This window comes from Falco punctatus (assembly GCF_963210335.1).
Source record: "Falco punctatus genome assembly, chromosome: 5".
Classification (NCBI taxonomy): domain Eukaryota; kingdom Metazoa; phylum Chordata; class Aves; order Falconiformes; family Falconidae; genus Falco; species Falco punctatus.
In genome coordinates this window covers 49,779,554-49,796,111 of record NC_137584.1, presented here as the reverse complement: position 1 = coordinate 49,796,111, position 16,558 = coordinate 49,779,554, and the positions used below count along the sequence as shown (strand labels likewise).

The 16,558-nt window shown below is 44.0% G+C and overlaps 1 protein-coding gene across 7 annotated transcripts in view; it reads right to left on the bottom strand.

The window, feature by feature from the left end:
• Positions 1–5,995: 5,995 nt before the first annotated feature.
• TULP4 (TUB like protein 4) overlaps positions 5,996–16,558 on the bottom strand; it is a 172,230-nt gene continuing 161,667 nt past the window's right edge. For 5 of the 7 annotated variants that reach the window (XM_080388453.1, XM_080388451.1, XM_080388452.1 and 2 more), the window contains 2 exons: positions 10,090–12,674; positions 5,996–8,306 (listed from right to left, as the gene is read on the bottom strand). In XM_080388453.1, coding sequence (XP_080244579.1) covers positions 8,190–8,306; positions 10,090–12,674 — 2,702 coding nt within the window. In that variant the 3' untranslated portion in view covers positions 5,996–8,189. The remainder of the gene's footprint in view (positions 8,307–10,089; positions 12,675–16,558) is intronic. The other 2 variants (XR_013928321.1, XR_013928322.1) reach the window with 2 other exon arrangements.

The following is a 16,558-nucleotide window of genomic DNA, read 5'->3' as shown; positions in this document are numbered from 1 at the left end:
TTATTGCCAAGCTTCACAAAGACTTTTCTAAGATTCTTGACAACTGGCCCTTGCCTTTACTATTTCGAATAACTTCACATCCTTACTAAACTTTGCAGCTCAACGTTCAAACTCATTTCAAGGCCACCCATGAATATGGTGAACAGGTGAGGATCCAGCACAGACCCCTGCAAAACTCCACCGGTAACCTGCATCCATTATGAGGATCCATACCAGGATTCTCTCATTTGTGCCACAGCTGGGATGTTTATCATGCAAGGTAAGCTACTTTGCTACCTTTTTTTTTTTTTCCCCCTCAGCGCCCAGAATGCTTGTTTTAGTTAAAAACCAGAGAATGAACACTGGCCATCACAGCATTTTATTCTGTTGTTAAAGATGACAGGACAGAGGAATCCCTTGTGGTAATGTTAAAGTTTCCAGTATATCAATGACAAAATGAGAAGTACTACAAACCCCAAAGGAAAGCAAGCAGAAGAGAAATAGCATAAGAATCAGCTGATATCCAGGCAGACAGGAACATTATTACCACGAAATCTTTGCCACCCATCCTCCCATATGAATGACACAAAGTATGATGAGCTGGTAAACACCTCAGGTTCAGTGGAACTTGTGGATACAGTTATTGAAAAGAGAAAGCATAACGGCATCTGGCTATTTATTACTCAGGTCATTCCAGTGCAGATTTGTCATCTGCTTTAAAATTATTGAAGGTGCTCGATGAGATGCAGAATGCAACGAAAACAAGTCAGGAATGTTCTAGTCTGCAAAATTTTATTAAGCAACAGCTGGACAACTCTTACAACTCCAAATCATCAAGGAAAAATAGGGCAATCAGTCTATCTCTCAGTTATGTAGACAGTAAAGAATCTGGACAAACCACATTTTTATAGGGAAACCAACAATGCTTTCTAGGCACCTCCTGCAAAATCTATTACACAAGATACATAGAAGGAGAGGCAGATCAGGGTAGTTTTTAAGTCCAATGGAAAGCAGGTATACCACGGTATACTGAGGAAAAAAAAAAAAAAAAAAGAAAACTTGAGATTCCAAAAAATGTATTTAAAAAATAGCATAGGTAAGTAAAAGTACACAAACTGTGTACCAAATTTTTAAAAGCCTTAAGAAAAACATGCTGGGCTTCCTAGCTTAAGAATGCATGCACCTGCATGGGTATATGCTCATTAAATAATAATAATAATAAAAAAAATTTCTAAAATCACGTTCAAAGTTATAGTACCAAAATAATGCATTTATAAACAAATGCAACTCCCCTTCTTTTTCAGGAAACACTACAGTGCCTTTTCAATCAAATGCATCCCCATGCTATTCCACAACACCATATATTGTATCTACAATAAACAACGAGATCTTGAACAGACATACCCTTCCCCAAACACACAACACACAAAAAGAAGCAGTGAATGCAGAAATAGTGAAACGAAAGGCAACCAAAGGCAAAACATGTATCAAGCAAACAAAGGAAACAAAGGGAAAATTAGGAAAGTTCTGAACAAATATCTTGAGATAACATAGGTAGGAATTACAAGCTGAGCACTGTTCCAATGAAATACTTGAAACTCAGGTGTCTGCACACTGGTAAAAAATGTTTCTTTTTTATTATTAATCTCAATCTGTATCTTAAACCATCTACTTGGCCAGTAAGATAAATATTCCACAAATAGACAACATTTGTCAGGATTCAGAACTGCTGAATCAGATCGTATTTTTGTATTTGTAATAATGTAAACTGGAGGGCAAGGATTAAGAATAAACTGGCAGGCTTTAACATCATACCACCTGATTTTTTTGTTTATCAATCTGGATAGGCGTTTGGTGTTTTCATTTATTTAATTTTAAGTCTCACAAAATCATGTTGTTCTGATCCTGCAGTCAGGTCTGGGTCAGCAAACCTGTGTGCTTGCATACTGCTGCACAACAATCAACTTGCCTTGAAGCACAAATTTCTCATTATAGAACCATTCGCAAAATCAGAAGTTGAAGGGTGAAGTTTTTAATTTTCTTAGCAAGAATTGCTTCACTGAATCCGATTTCATTCTTTTATTTGGTTAATTGTCTTAAAAATCTAATTTTCTAGATGCAGCAACAATCAAACTGCCTAAAGAAATTACCTCCTGATCCTTCTTCAGAGATATCAGGCAACACACAAAGCTAAGTCTTTTAATCTTAAAACATCTCCGTAGGATGTTTTTAGAAGAAAATTAACTAAGTACAAAGATATAAAATAATTCACATAGCCCATTGTTCACAAGTAGTAACTAATCTTATTCTGTTTAGAATGGTGCATGTAAATTCTTGCAAAGAGGACCTGTGGTGCCTACCTGCAGACTACTCCTGAGGACAGGAGGACTCCAAATTGGTATTTGCTGATGGAGGATTGTGCTTGCCTTAAGATGAAAGGACTTGAAAATGAAAAAATTCATCTACCAGAATTTTTTCATTTTTGTCAGCAGCACGGTAACACTTGCACTCTTATACTGGGAAAAACATGCCAATCCCTAAATAACAAACAGCTTGCTCTCCTGTGATGGAATCCTAGAAATGGGAATAAAAGACAAAAATCTGAATGACTACTCTGTGGCCAGGTTTCTACATCTAGCATTCAAGAGAGGGTTATACGGAACTACCAATATAGTTGTTGGCTAATGCTTTATAATTTTCTTAAGTGGACATATTGGTGATGTAAGTCATTCTTACTTTATAACCACACAGAAATGGGAAAGTCCATTTTGGGTTGGATTCTACTCTCCTATATACCTTGGTGTAACCATGTAGTGAGGCTAGCAGTCAGCGGTCTGTCAGTGTGCCACGCAAGTGACTCGCATTACTAATCTCCAAGTCAGATCTACCAGTCTGGAGTGGTTTGGGCAGTGCAGAAATTTGCAGTTTCTAAACTGTTGGCTCTGGGAAACACATTCTTAACAGCTAGTGAAAACTTACTGTCTCCTCTCTGCTTTCCCTCTATCAAATCAATTTTTGTACTTGCTGCCTTCTTCATGTGAGGATTTAAACTGTTTCTGACAGGTAATAGGGCACCAAGATTACATAGGATCACACACATCAGGCTGTAAAAAACAAATGCACAGAAATTGTCTGAGGCAATGACCAGGCAAGCTTTGAAATCTGTTTGGAATTTCTGAGAGGACACTAAAAAGACACACCAAGGAAAGTCTGGACCCACAGAAGGTCTAGGCTCAAGGCTTCAGCCAAGCCAGATATCTTTTCTGACATCTGTAGACCTTCAAGTGTCTTCATAAAAACAATGCAACAAAACTGGACAAAGAAACATGGGACTGTTTTACTCGTGGCTGCGTCACAGGAAGTTTATCTGCGATGAACCTGTGTGCAGATTTACAATATTCAGGCAGCCCATGGCACATGTTACTGCTGCGTCTGGAACTGAGGGCAAAATTGTTAACATGTTAATTCCCTTTTTTCCTCTTTCACCCTCCTCTTTCTTGTATTTTCTTAGGGTGTTGCAGAAACATGATATCCTCGCTGTTTCAAGCTAAAATTCGCCACTCCAAGCACGGTGCACTTCCTACCAGACTTCAAGTATCAATTTTTAGACTCTCTTAGGAGCTATATTTCAAGGACATCAGCCATATTTTTTCAAAAGGCAACTCCAGTGGGGCAGATTCTGACTTCAAATGGCCACCACGGCCACTGGCTGGCATTGGGGCTTTCTCTGCCCAAAGCTGCTGCAGCCAAACCCCATGGCAGCTTCACGCTGCTCTCGGCACAGACCTAGAAGGACGAGTGGAGGAATGCCTGCTCCACCAGGTCTGTGATGGAGCACGCTGAAGATGCAAAGCTGCTGCAGGCAGCATCAGGGCTCAGCTCCACCAGCCCTGCACAGCGCTAGCTCAGCTATCAGAAGCATTACAGCTGTGTTGGAATCAGCAGAGCCCAGCTGAAGAAGGAGTGTTATTAGTCTGAGCAGAGGAAAATGCATCTACTGCTACACTATTTCTCGTGCCTCAAGTAGCTTATTCCAAGCTAACTTGCTTGTATCTCCACATAGCGCTGAATTACACCATTGCCAAACCCTACTAAACTGTGCAATGAACTTCTTACAAACTGACCATATATCGCTATACCCTCTTTTTATCATGTAACCCACCTTATTTTATTTCTCAAGAAAAAGCACTGTACTAAGAGGGAAAGCAAATCAAGTCTGGTATTTCGAAAACCACCCCCAACTGAAATATATAGTTAGAAGAAAAGGAGGAAAGCAGTGAAGAAGGACAGATTTCTGCAGGTCTCAAAGAAAACATCTACACTCTTCGTCGTCTACACAGTCCTCCACAGCAAACTCACTGCTTTCAGCTGCCAAAAAAAAAATTTGCCTGCCTGCATTATGAAATTTTGTATATCTAGCAAATACAGGTCTTCCTATATGCATTTTTAACTTCTTGCACCAAAACATACTGCTAACAATTACTTACAAAGATGCTCTTTAAATATAAATAAGAAAGTGTATATAACTCACTGATACATAGTAATAAAATAATCCCTAAATCACTTATTACATTATGCAAGATAAATAATTTGGGTTTTGGACATGAACTGGAAATCTGCATTAAATTACCTTAAAAAAAACCCCAACACTCAAAACTCCCTAAAACCCCCACAACCAAACCCCCCAAAACCCAAACCAACTAAAAACTCATAAACCCCCAGACTGTTACAATTATTGCACAACTAAAAAAAAAAAGCTTTGGAAAAAACATACTTAACTAATGGAAATTACTGTATGTATAAAAGAACTAGGTATTTCTGAACACTTTGCTACATTCTTCCTAGAAGAACTTAGTTATCTACATAAAACCTGTGTTTTACTAATGAAATATAAAATGTAACTTCTTTTGGTTGAATGCAATAGTGATTATTTGGGGGGGGGGTTAAATTTGTTTTCTATATTGTATCTCAATGACAAAGAACACAACTGTCACAATCAATTGTTCTCTGTATAATTTAGGACCCAGTTGCATCAGACATTTACATAATTTCCATTCCTTTTATTAAAATTCTAATATATTTGAGAGTACTTTCTCTCTCTAATACTGGCTATTCTCTACACAATTAAGATCCTCAATTAAAGGGACTCTCTTGAATTATTTTCAAAAAGATAAAAGATTATCTTATCCTATAGCATTTTCTGACAAGTAAATGGGAAGGATGTGGGAAATCTCATTTATTTTCCTAATTTTTGATAATTATTCCTTGTGCTTTGCTGGGGCAAAACCTGGGTATCTTTCTATGCCAAGGTTCTTTGTTAAGTGCCGTCAGAAGGATGCAGTCATGACCTGGGCCAATGAAACCAAATCACTCCTTGTTGTACTGGGTTTAATTTCTTGGTTCTCTGTTAACATAAAACTGCCGGTAACTGGAAAAAATTGGCAATGAACCAAGTGAAGAGGAATACTGTTCCCTGGAAGGTTAAAGAAACTGCATGCAGAAGTCCTTCTATATAGATTAGATTTTGTTCAGAAAAAAAGACATTCATGTTGTTTCCATGTACTGACAATTTTGGCTTAAAAATACAGGTGATGTTTGTTCCAGCTGAAGGTTTCTGATGTGGCTGAGTGGCCTCAGCAAGCAAGCAAGCCAGCCATGGTATGTTTCTTCCCTTACAGTGTTCCGTGTGTGCCTATAATACTCTAATTAGGGTATGACTGGTTAGCACAGACCTTGGAGCAGGTGAGGACTCTCATCAGCCAACTTTCCTCTTTGTGTACTGGAATCAGTGGACCGAGAATTCAACCTGCTGTTTGTACAGCATACAACTCAATATAGACAAAGGGCTTATAGTGTTTCCTCCACACAAAACCCAAGGGAAACATTTTAATTGATTTAAAGGGACCAGAACCAAATCCATCTTAGTTCCTCTGTTCCACACACATTATACGTACAGGCACACAAACTGCTGAATAAATCAGGCATGTGAGAAAGAATACAAATGGGACCAGACAACTGATGGAAACAAACTTCATTAATTAAAGCAAACAACAATCCGCTAGATGTCAAGAGGAATGATGTGCCTGACCACTCCCACACTCAAACAGAAGTTGCTGAGCTTTGAGATAACAGAGACATGGTACCATCTACCTCCCTCCTTCCTTCCTTCCTACCTCTCTCCAAGGAAACCATCTTGCAGGTGTTTTTTTCTGGACTTACCCTGTGGAACATGACCTGTGGATGATCTGCCCCGTCATCTCCCTTGGCAACTCTCTGAAACTCCCCTCTGCGACTGGCATTACTCCTTCCGTGCTGTACACCTCTAGAAGCCTCAGCACAGCAGAAGTTAAAAGCATTTTGGTAACTTCTACTACAGCAGGATCTTATCTTAAGCAGTATGTTCTTCTAGAACAAATAAAATGCAACACACATCTGCCCTACCATTAGGATTTAAGAAAAGCAAAGAGAAAATCACGCCTATTCATCTTAAGTTATATAGAATTTTTCAAGTAAGAAGCTGAAATTGTGGATGAAAGACAAAGACAAAGCAGCCATCGACACCTCAACCAGCATACCTTTCTCAGTGTGCCTTTCACTTCAAACAGTAATTTCTGCAGGAAATCTGCAGTTACGTTTTGTAATCTAATGTCCAAATAATTACATGAATAGTTTTGGGCTTTCTGTATTACTGGGGAAACTACTTCCATATCAAAACATATTCTGTAGCAAAATGCAGGCAAGGAGGAAAGAGAGAAAGCAAATAAATATGTGCACAACATGTGGACAACACAGAAACTCTTCTGTCCAAGCAACCCTTTTGAAATGCTCAACAGGTCTGCATGTCCAACAGAAAGAACTGCAGAGTCATGCTACAGTTATTAAGCTTTCCTCTGTAACACTCCATGCAAACTTTGGCTTCCTGCTTTTAGCTGGAGTGTTATAATCTCAAACCACAGTCACAAAGCCTACTCAAGTAACAAGGTGATAAAAGGGATGACTCTGTCCAATTTTTCCTTCCTCTTTCAACTCATTCGTTCTCCAGCCAGCCATGATGTTTTCCCTGTAATGAAATTGCTTTCCTGATGAAAATGCTTCTTGTAATCACTTGCTACACTTCTGTCTCCTTCCTAATTCAAGTGCTCATCACTGTTGTAGAACTTGATTCACACTGATTGCTAAGAAGACTGAATACACTGGGCCTTCTTACTCACTCGAAATACTTTGTTTATAAAGTGGTAAACACATTTAAATAAGGAGCATGTACAGGCATGGCCTCAGAAGTATATCTGGTCACACCGTACCCCTCCCAGCTACAGGCCAAATCAGAGAACACTGTTGATCAATACGAGCAAAGAAGCAATGCTCACGATTATTTCCTCCCCTGTTTTCTGTCACCTACTGGAAGATGTTTATTCCCAACAACAGAAGAAGCAACGCTCATAATGGTTTTCTCCTCTGTCTTCTGTCACCTACTGAAAGATGTTTATCCCCAATAACAGCACACAAAACAAGCAGACATCAACTTCTTTGATGCTGTGGGTTTTTAAAACTACCCGCTGGAAACAACTTTTCTCTTCTGAATAACACATCATTATTTAGAAATTATACATTGACCTACATAAGCCTCCTTGGAACTTGTGGTGCTCAGTTATTATCAGATATCAGAGAAGAAATACATGTCTTCAAGTATTACAGCTTCTTTTTTTTGCTGCTATTACTGATGTTGTAGTAGTAGTAGTAATACAAACTGGACCAGAAAAAAAGTTACGTTCCCTGTTTTAAAAAGAACAGCATGATATAAGGCAGTCTATCAAAAAGAGCAGTCTTTTTTAATCCCCCTATGAGCTTACATCAGCTACTGTAGCAAACACGGCAGAACCACAACAAGCCAAAAGCCACACTTCTCCATGTAACACTGAATGGCTCCCAACCCTTCGCTCTTTCTGAGACCCAGCACAACGCTTAAAAAGAAAAGAAAACACCTGAAAACAAACAAACGAACAAACAAACAAAACAGGAAACAGCCCCCCACCCTCCTCCCCATGACTGATTAGAGTTAATGCCCTGCTGCTGGGCACCAAGAGACTTCCAGTTTTACTGCCGCCTTCTCTCCCAGGCACCTCTGCACACCTAAAGCAGGCTGCCCTGACATTTTCCGGTTTGGACTTTATGAGAAGGTTAACATTTTCCTCTCTCCAGTCTCTGCTTGTTCATTTGAGGCGTTGAGTCACATTAGCCAGAGCAACAGCAAAGGCTTGCACTGCAGAAAATGGATACTGAAAGTCCAAAATGTAAGCATTGCCATCAATCCTTCCAAACTGCATCACCTGGGAAGCAGGGGAAGAGGAAAAGGGAAGGAAAAAGAGAACAAAGTCAAAAGAAGTGATCCATAGAAGAGGAACCAGAGACGAAAAGTGCAACCGTTTTGCTCCTTTGTACAAATGCCTCACCTCCTGAGCTAGTATGAATGAGGCTGCTCAGAATGGGGTGTGCTGCCAAGGAAGAGCAAGAGCACTGTCCTAGTGGTCTCTACAGAGTAGCTGACTGCAGTGTTTGATTCTATAGAGTAAATTGAACTTTAAAACACGCTAGACTGTATACAGCATTGGTGTAAGTAGGTTGTCACCAATTCTTCAGCAGATGTGGGTTACACCAGCACCATGCTTTCTGCAGGAAAATACCATTCTCTCCCTCGCAGAGATCCTATCATCAGCCCATCAGGAAAACAGATTTTGTTTTCAAAGAAAGAAGCTTTCAGGGAAGGGGAATAACCAGTCTCCTGACTCTAGCACTTCATAGCTGGTAAGCTTATGTTCTTGGCAGTTCTATTTTCCTTTGCATAAACTTCACTAGCACATAAATTACACTGAGAATGAATTAGCAAAGGGGCAGTGGGAGCTGTCTGAAATGTAAAGCGAGGATAGTCCGGCTATTCATTGTTCTTCCACAGGGAATATCTGACGTTTGGCCTGTTATTACTGCTTTTGCTTTTTCATTCACTTCATCAGAAGCCCAGATCGTATTTGCTCTACAGTGAAGATTCCTTAGCTAGAATGGAGGCTGTCTGTGCAAGCTGAGTCAGGCTTTGCTCCTCCACCAACAAAACCTGAGGCCAGCTGACTTTGCACAGCTGCCCACGGGCATGTATCCACAGTTATTTAACTGTAGAAGGCAGGCATATAAATGGCTCTGATCACTGCCTTTTTAATGAGCTGTTGTTACAGACAAACAAAACCAAGAGACCACCACTGGTCATGCATGTTGGATACTTAAGGCATCTAACTCCCAAGTTAAACCAGAGGGAGTTGAGAGCCTTTATGTCTTTAATAAATCAAAAGTGACTTACAGAGATGGGACAGCTGGACAAGGAAATAAATATGTCTCCTGAGTCTCAGTCCAGTGTTCTGCTGATTGATACCACTTAATAGCCTGGGTTTGGTGTAGTAACATCCCACTCAGGCCAAGGTGAGAGAGCCTACAATTAAAAGTTTTTTGAGTTTTTGACCTATCCACAGACCACTCTAGCCACAGGCTAGAAGCAGTTCAGAAGCAGCCCAGGAGCACTTTGTTCCAGGGAGGGTCAGTGCCTCACTAGCATTAAGAACCAGCCCCAGAGACCTGGTAACCCACAAAGGGAAAATCTGGCATGGAGGGAAGCTAACTACCTGTCCATCACCTCTGCCTTATCTGCTGACTGGCTACCCTTTGTGAGCATTGCAAGAAGGGAGCAGTGTTCACTCAGCTAGCTGTCATCCACAGTCACTGTCACCAAATGCAGTTATGCTGGGGAGATCTGCTACATTTATCACAAAATCTACGACCTTCAGCCGTGAGAGCCAGTGAGCCTAAAGGAGGCCCTTGTTCCCATGTCTGACTGCAGTAAGACCAAACACATTTCGTACAGTTACTTTACAACTAAAATTCACCCTCCATTCTGAATCTAGACCTTTGCTGGCTGGTTTTTATCAACTACGTGGCAAAGCTTTTTTTCACAGAGCAGCTAACATGAGCAGGAGGCATATGGCTGCATGAGAGGCAGAATTTATGTCTGGCACAGCTCTCCCCCAGCCCCTGCCCCTGCCACAGCCTGCGTATGCCACTCCCTCCTACCTGTCGTCCTTCCAGCTCAATCTGGAAGTTTTTTGCCGACTCCTGGGTCACCCGCCCTCCGAAGTCCAGCTGGTAGACTTGTGTTGCCTCATTCCACAGCGGCTGCTTGTTGGCCATCACATACACAAAGCCTTGGCTCCCCAGCCTCCCATCCTCCTTCTCGCTGGCCTTCCGGCACTTGAATTCATCCAGCTCACTGGCTGTCCTCAAACTCCTTTTGGTTTTCCAACCCTTTTTGCTGCCCTGGCTCTGGTTCATCAGTTCATCCCCGCTGATAAAAAGCTCCGGCTCGCTCTCTGAACTGTCCTGAAACTCGTTTGTCTTGTTTAGCTTCTTGGACTTCAGCTGGTCTTTCTGGCTCTTGACCTTCTTCTTCTCCCTCCCCAGCCGAGGGCTGGATATTAGTGAATTGAAGTCAGTCAGCGTCCTTGCCTCTTTTTTGACCTTGCCCTCGGTGATAGCCTGCACGTTTCCTTCCTCGGCTCGACTGTCCAGGCGCTTCCGGCTCTTCTTGCCGAATTTGTCTGTCCTTTGAGGAACAGGGCTTTCCGTCAAGGAAAGCACCTCCTGGAAGGTGTCTGCTGTCTCCACCATTACCTCTGTGCCCACGTGGCTCTGCAGCTCTGCTGGCGGGGGAGACATCACTGGCTTCTCCACCACGAGGAGCGGCTTGGGGGGCAAGGTGCCCTGGGGGTTCTGTACGGGTGGGCAGGCGCTGTAGGAGCTCCACGGGTGCAAGGCGATCGGTGGCAGCTGTAAACTAGAGCAGGCGCTACTTCCTGGGTACATGGGTGGTAAAGGGCAATAGGAGAGGCTGGGTGGATAACCTGGCTGAAGCACAACTGTGGGCTCCTGCTGTGCAAACTGCGTTGGGGCCAGAGTTTCTTTGGGGGAGCAGGGGGGCTGCATTCCCTGAAGGGGAGGGGCACTGTAGCTTGCTGGGTAAGGTACTCCAACCCCATAACTTGTCTGGAAAGTGGCAGTGGGACTGGTTGGAGACTTTGGGGAAACAAATGGCACTCGAGACATATCCAGATGTTGAGCTTGACCGATGATGAGAGGAGTAGGTTTTAGGGGGTTGGGCACTGCGCTCTGAGATGTCCTTTCCTGAGGAACCCATATCTCTTCACTCACCATAGGGTCCCACTGGTACGGCGGAGGCCGTTTTACACCGAGGGCAGCCTCCGTCAAGGACACAGGTACGTGTCGTATTGATTTCTCCACTGGGCAGTGCTGAGAAAGGGCCTCATCCTCTGTGAAGGCGGAGTTGATATAATCCGCTCGGTCACGGGAATTGTCAGGCGGGCTCAGCAAGCTGTAGGAGGACTGGGAGGCCAGAGGCGAAGTACTGACGGAGTGAGCAATGACAGAGCTGTGCTGGGAGCCACTCCCCGTGCTCAGATCAGGTCTCATGCCACCAATACTGGAAGTGCTGTTACTAGCGTTGGCGCTAGGGATGTTTCCCACACCACCAGTGCTTGTGTTGCTGCTGCTGCCACCACTGCTGCATTGGCTGCAGGTGTACAAGGCGGTGGGTACTCTCTGCTGGTACTGTGCCGTCACCACGCTGCTCTTGGCTTTTGGGGGAAGTTGCAAGGTGGCTCTCTGACCATCCACCAGCTGAGCCATTTTCAGGGCTGCCTCCCTGCTGTTCCTCCGCAGAGTTGCATGAATGATACTGCTGTCCAGCCTCTGCGCGATGTTTCTGCCCTGGGACAGCTGGCTGGCGATGTCAGGGTAGGGCGGCGGGTCCCCGGTTGGGATGGAGTAGCGGGGCACCGTGAGCCGGTTCAGGGTGGCGCTGGCACAGGGCTGCTGCATCTTCTTCTCAGCAGCTGTGATGCGCAGGGTGGCGGAGCTGCCGGGCCCCGGCAGGGTGTAGGTGCTCTGGGCACAAAGCATCCTGGTGCGAGGCCGGCACACCTCCTCCACGTTCCCACTGCTGTCAAATGTCGTTATCCGCTCATACCCCAGGGGCGTCTGGTAGTGCCCCGCTGGGTAGAGGGAGAACTCCCCCTTTTTCAGGCAGAGGTCGAGGGGCGGCTGCGGGGGGCCAGGTGGGGGTGGCAGGGCGCTGGTAGGCACGGCGGGGATGGTGCCAGGGTAGGGCGGTGGGGGGTTCATTTTGTTCAGCTGCAGCTCCGGAGCGGCCCCGAAGACGACGGCATCCCCTTCCACCAGCTGCGGCCCTGGCCGCGGGGCCTTGGCCTTGGGTGGCGGCTCGTGCTCGCGGTCGCCGTGGTCCCGCAGGTCAGCCAGGGCGATGATGGGGGCGGCGGGGGGCAGCGGGGCGAGGGCGGGGGGTGGGGGAGCGGTGCGGCCCAGCTCCCCCCCGGCCAGTGCCCCCGCCCCGGGGCCTGGGAAGCGGCTCGGCGCCCCCGGGAAGGGCCCTGCCCCCTCGCCCCCCACCTCAGCCGGCGGGTTGCCCAGCACATCCAGCTGCACGTTCTGGTTGGCCAGCAGCGACTGGACCAGGCCGATGCTCTGTGTGGGCGACATGGCCTGGGCCGAGCTGTGGATGGGGGCGATGGGGATGTTGACGGTGCACGGCGGGCTGCTGGCGGGGGCGCCGGGGGCGCCGGGCACTGCAACAAACAAGACAGCGTGTCACCTGCCGCCCTGGCCTTCCCCCCCAGGGGCCCCCTGCAAGTGGTGGCAGTGGCGAGGCCTGCGCTGTGGGGCTGGCCCAGCCCCGCGCTGAGGGGCCACCAGCCATGGCGGGCTGTGGCAGCTAGGCGAGTGGTTGGGTAACAGGCACTAAAACAGGGCATTTTCCTGAAGCGGGGTTTCACATAGTTTTGGATTTTCTTCAACACTTGTGGAAGACATGCAGGCCGCTAAAAAATGCTTCATGGGAAAATTTCAGAGCAGCATTGACATAAAATTCAGGAACTGGCGGGAATATGTTTTTTAAAGCTAGTTAGAAGAAAAAAACACTGCCCATCTTTTGTACTTTGTCATTCACTTTACCTTTGACTTTCTGAACTATCTGCTACCTTTAAATACTTGCTGAAGCACCCTGCTGTATTTGCATGGACTGCTATCAGATCCCAAAATCAATGGATCAGACCTTAGTCTGGACAAGTAAGCCAGCCGGTACCCACTGATTCCCACTGCACAATTTCTATTTGTTAACAGCTGGTGACCAACTTTAAAGTAATGTCTCGGGAGTGATGCTTCAGAGGTAAAGTTCAGAGCTCACTTTCGGTCTACACTACGATTCCCATGGACTTTCACAGTCTGAATTGCCACTCACGCATCATCCAATTTTAACTACTTTACTCAAAAGTTTTGCTGAGTCAGGACTCACTAGTTTTCAGGGAGCATTTTTTGATAGTAAATACATCAACAACAGAAAGGATAATCCACCCAGAAACCCACAGCTGTCCCTAGTCCTAGCCCCCTCTTCTCTGCCCCTAGTCCTAGGACCACTAACGTGGCTTCCTGACTTCCTCCAGGGCTGCTGCTGCCTGATGGTGAGGCACAAAAGTGTCCACTCTGGCCCAGGATGACTCCCCTCTAGAGCCAGTCAGGTGTCACTGTGCCATGCAGAAACAAGCTTCAGAAGGAAGATGAAATGATGCACCTCAAGCCTGCCCTGATCTGATGGCAGTTATGAGTTTTGGCTTAAAAGTCTGTGTCATTAAAAAAAAAAACCAAACAAATAAAAGCCAAAGAAGTGGAGTTAAAAAAAAAGAAAGTCAAAGACCTGCACTGAAATCACTGCATAGTATCTTAAGTATAATGGTCTCCAGACTCCATGAGCTCAGGAAAACTGGAGAATACAGATCACAGCTGGGAAAAGGAAGTATTATTATCTCTTGAGTATAGTGGGTGGCAAAGCAACCAGTAATGCAAAATGAAAGAAGATGAAACAGAGAGAGAGGAATATGATGGAATGAAATACAGACAAAACTTATAAAAGTTCTTGAAAGAAGATCTGTAAGGAAAAGATGTGAGGAAATAGATGGGAAGTCAGACAGGAAATGTAAGGGGAAGATTTAAGGAAACAGATAGGAAGCCAAAAAGATTCAAGAAGTGGCTACTGTAGTCTGGGCAACTTCAGCATCAATGCTTTGACAGGCTGCGACCAGAAATGTGAAAAGAAGCAAAAGAATGTAAGAAAAGCTTCCCACACATGGTGGTGGTGGTGGTGAACAAGGGACAGTGAGGCAAGAAACTATTCTGATGACTTCAAGCAGAAGCATGAAACTTGTTCAATTGCTTGCAATTCCTTGATTCCAACAGGAACTAGCACTGAGAAGCTGGAGCATGGCAGGGAAATGAGAACACTGGAACCAAATACAGGTGCAGAAGTCAAGAAGAAATAAAATACAATAATGAAGGGAAACAGTAAATACTGTATTCCCCACGCCCACCCCCCACCCCAAGATTCTTGGAGATTCTTTAATAGGTTTTCTGTATAAAACCCACAGAAAATTACAAGCAAGTTCCATCAGCAGGTTTACGGGAGGAAAAGAGACTGGAGTAATATCCAGTATCCTAAAGTCACATCCAGGATCATCTAACTGTGCCAAATTCTGTGGAGACCGCTGATTTGCAAGACCAGATTAGGCAAAAGACCCATTAGTCAGGATTCCTCCAGCTGCTGCCCAGTTCCTAACTAATCTCCAATTATCATCCACCTATACCCTATAATTACATTTTCAATAGCATTAGGCTTTTAACAGCATCAGTCATGAATGTTGTGGTGCAGACAGGTCTGTGGCTATGCTGGTAAATTTTTATGGTAGTCCTGTTTGTCCATTTAGAAGAAGAATGACAGCTAAACTCAACTAACCCTAAGGCAGCATGGTTCTGTGCTTGGCTGGCAGGCCATGCTTTCATCCTGATGTCTGCAGGTTAGCAATTTATCCACCAGAGCTTGAGGGTGAATTGTTAGCTTGGCTTGATTGACCCAAATATTGCTGTCATGGGTATTAAGTGCCTTATCAAACAAAATGTCATTCATTGTGGTGTTGCTTAATATCCCAAAATGTTTAAATTGGATGTTTTTTTCATTTCTCCAGTGGTTTTTAATTGATTTGTTTGCGTAATTCGCAATTCACCGTCCATTTGCCTTGCCAAATCTTTACTGACTACATTAAGAAGCACCTGTCCCAAGAGTACCTCACTATGAACATTCCACTGCCCAAGAGCAGCTTTCCACTATGTTTTTTAAAATCTGTCATGTAATCATTACTTAGACTGCAATATATTTTCCCATTATTATATGTAACTTTTTTTCTTTATATGCAGGCTTTAAGAAAGGATAACCCCAAGATTTAAGTAGCCTCCATTTGCTAAGTCAGGAATGACTTCTCAGAAGAAACTAGAAAGAAAAATGTGGACAAGAAGAGGAAGGCCGTTATGGAGGACAGGGTAGTATGGTTCTTTTATTAACCTTCTCAAAGAGCTGTGACAAATCTCTAACAATTTTCCCTATGTTTGTGCTCACCAATCAGCAGTTCTGAGTAATGTTTCAGATCTTTTAATAATATAAAAGGAATTGATATTGCGGACCTAATCCAATTTTCAGGAAGGGCTGCCAAAACTTTATATTAACTTTTTTTTTTTCCATTTCATTTTTGTCTTACTTTCTGTCAGCTTGGACCATGTTTCATAATAGAAAATGTTGACTGCTTCCTATGCATAGTACGTATACAATCATCAGTGCCTCTATTATTTTCTATAGATCCTAGAGGCAAATATTATGTAGACATAAATTAGGCAAGCCAAGCCCCAAATCATGAAAGAGTGGGCTTCATTTTAAGCACATGACTACTTCTTTACAAGTCCAGAGGACTACTCTGATGCTTGGGTCAGACATAAGCCTTGGTGCGTTCAGCTGTCAAAACCTTCGTTTGACATAATGGGAGTATTTCCATTTATTTCAATAGACTCTAGTACAAGCCTTCAACTGCTCTGCAGTGCTAGCACTCCCTCTTCCTTAAAGGGTACTGGCATGATGGCCACTCCTGTAGTTCCAAAAACGTGTGATCTGACAATAGGAATCCTTTACTGATGTGAAAATTCTAAAAACCTATTAATTTTATCTTCTTCTTGTCTACTATTTGTTAATTTTATTGCCATGATGGTTCTTTTTTTTTTTGATTGGAAGAGGTCCTGAGTACTTCCAGTCCTTTTACCTGCTACATTCATATCACCTGCACCCAAGCCTTCCCTGCACTGTTTGAATCCTCTGCTACCTTACACCTCAGTTAAATGAGAAATTCTTCCTGATCCCCCTTGTTTATAGACTACTTTACTATTTTAGCTTCTCTGCGAGACTTGGTATTGTTAAAATCCAAATGGACATTTATCATTTCTCAAAGGGTTTTAGGGGAACCTCCCCTCCCACCCAAGCTCCTATCAGTGGGCTGTGCCGATTACAGTTCTGTCCTACAAAGATGCAGAATGCAAGGCTTCGATCTATGGAGAATTCTTAGTGAACTAAATAGAAGATGAT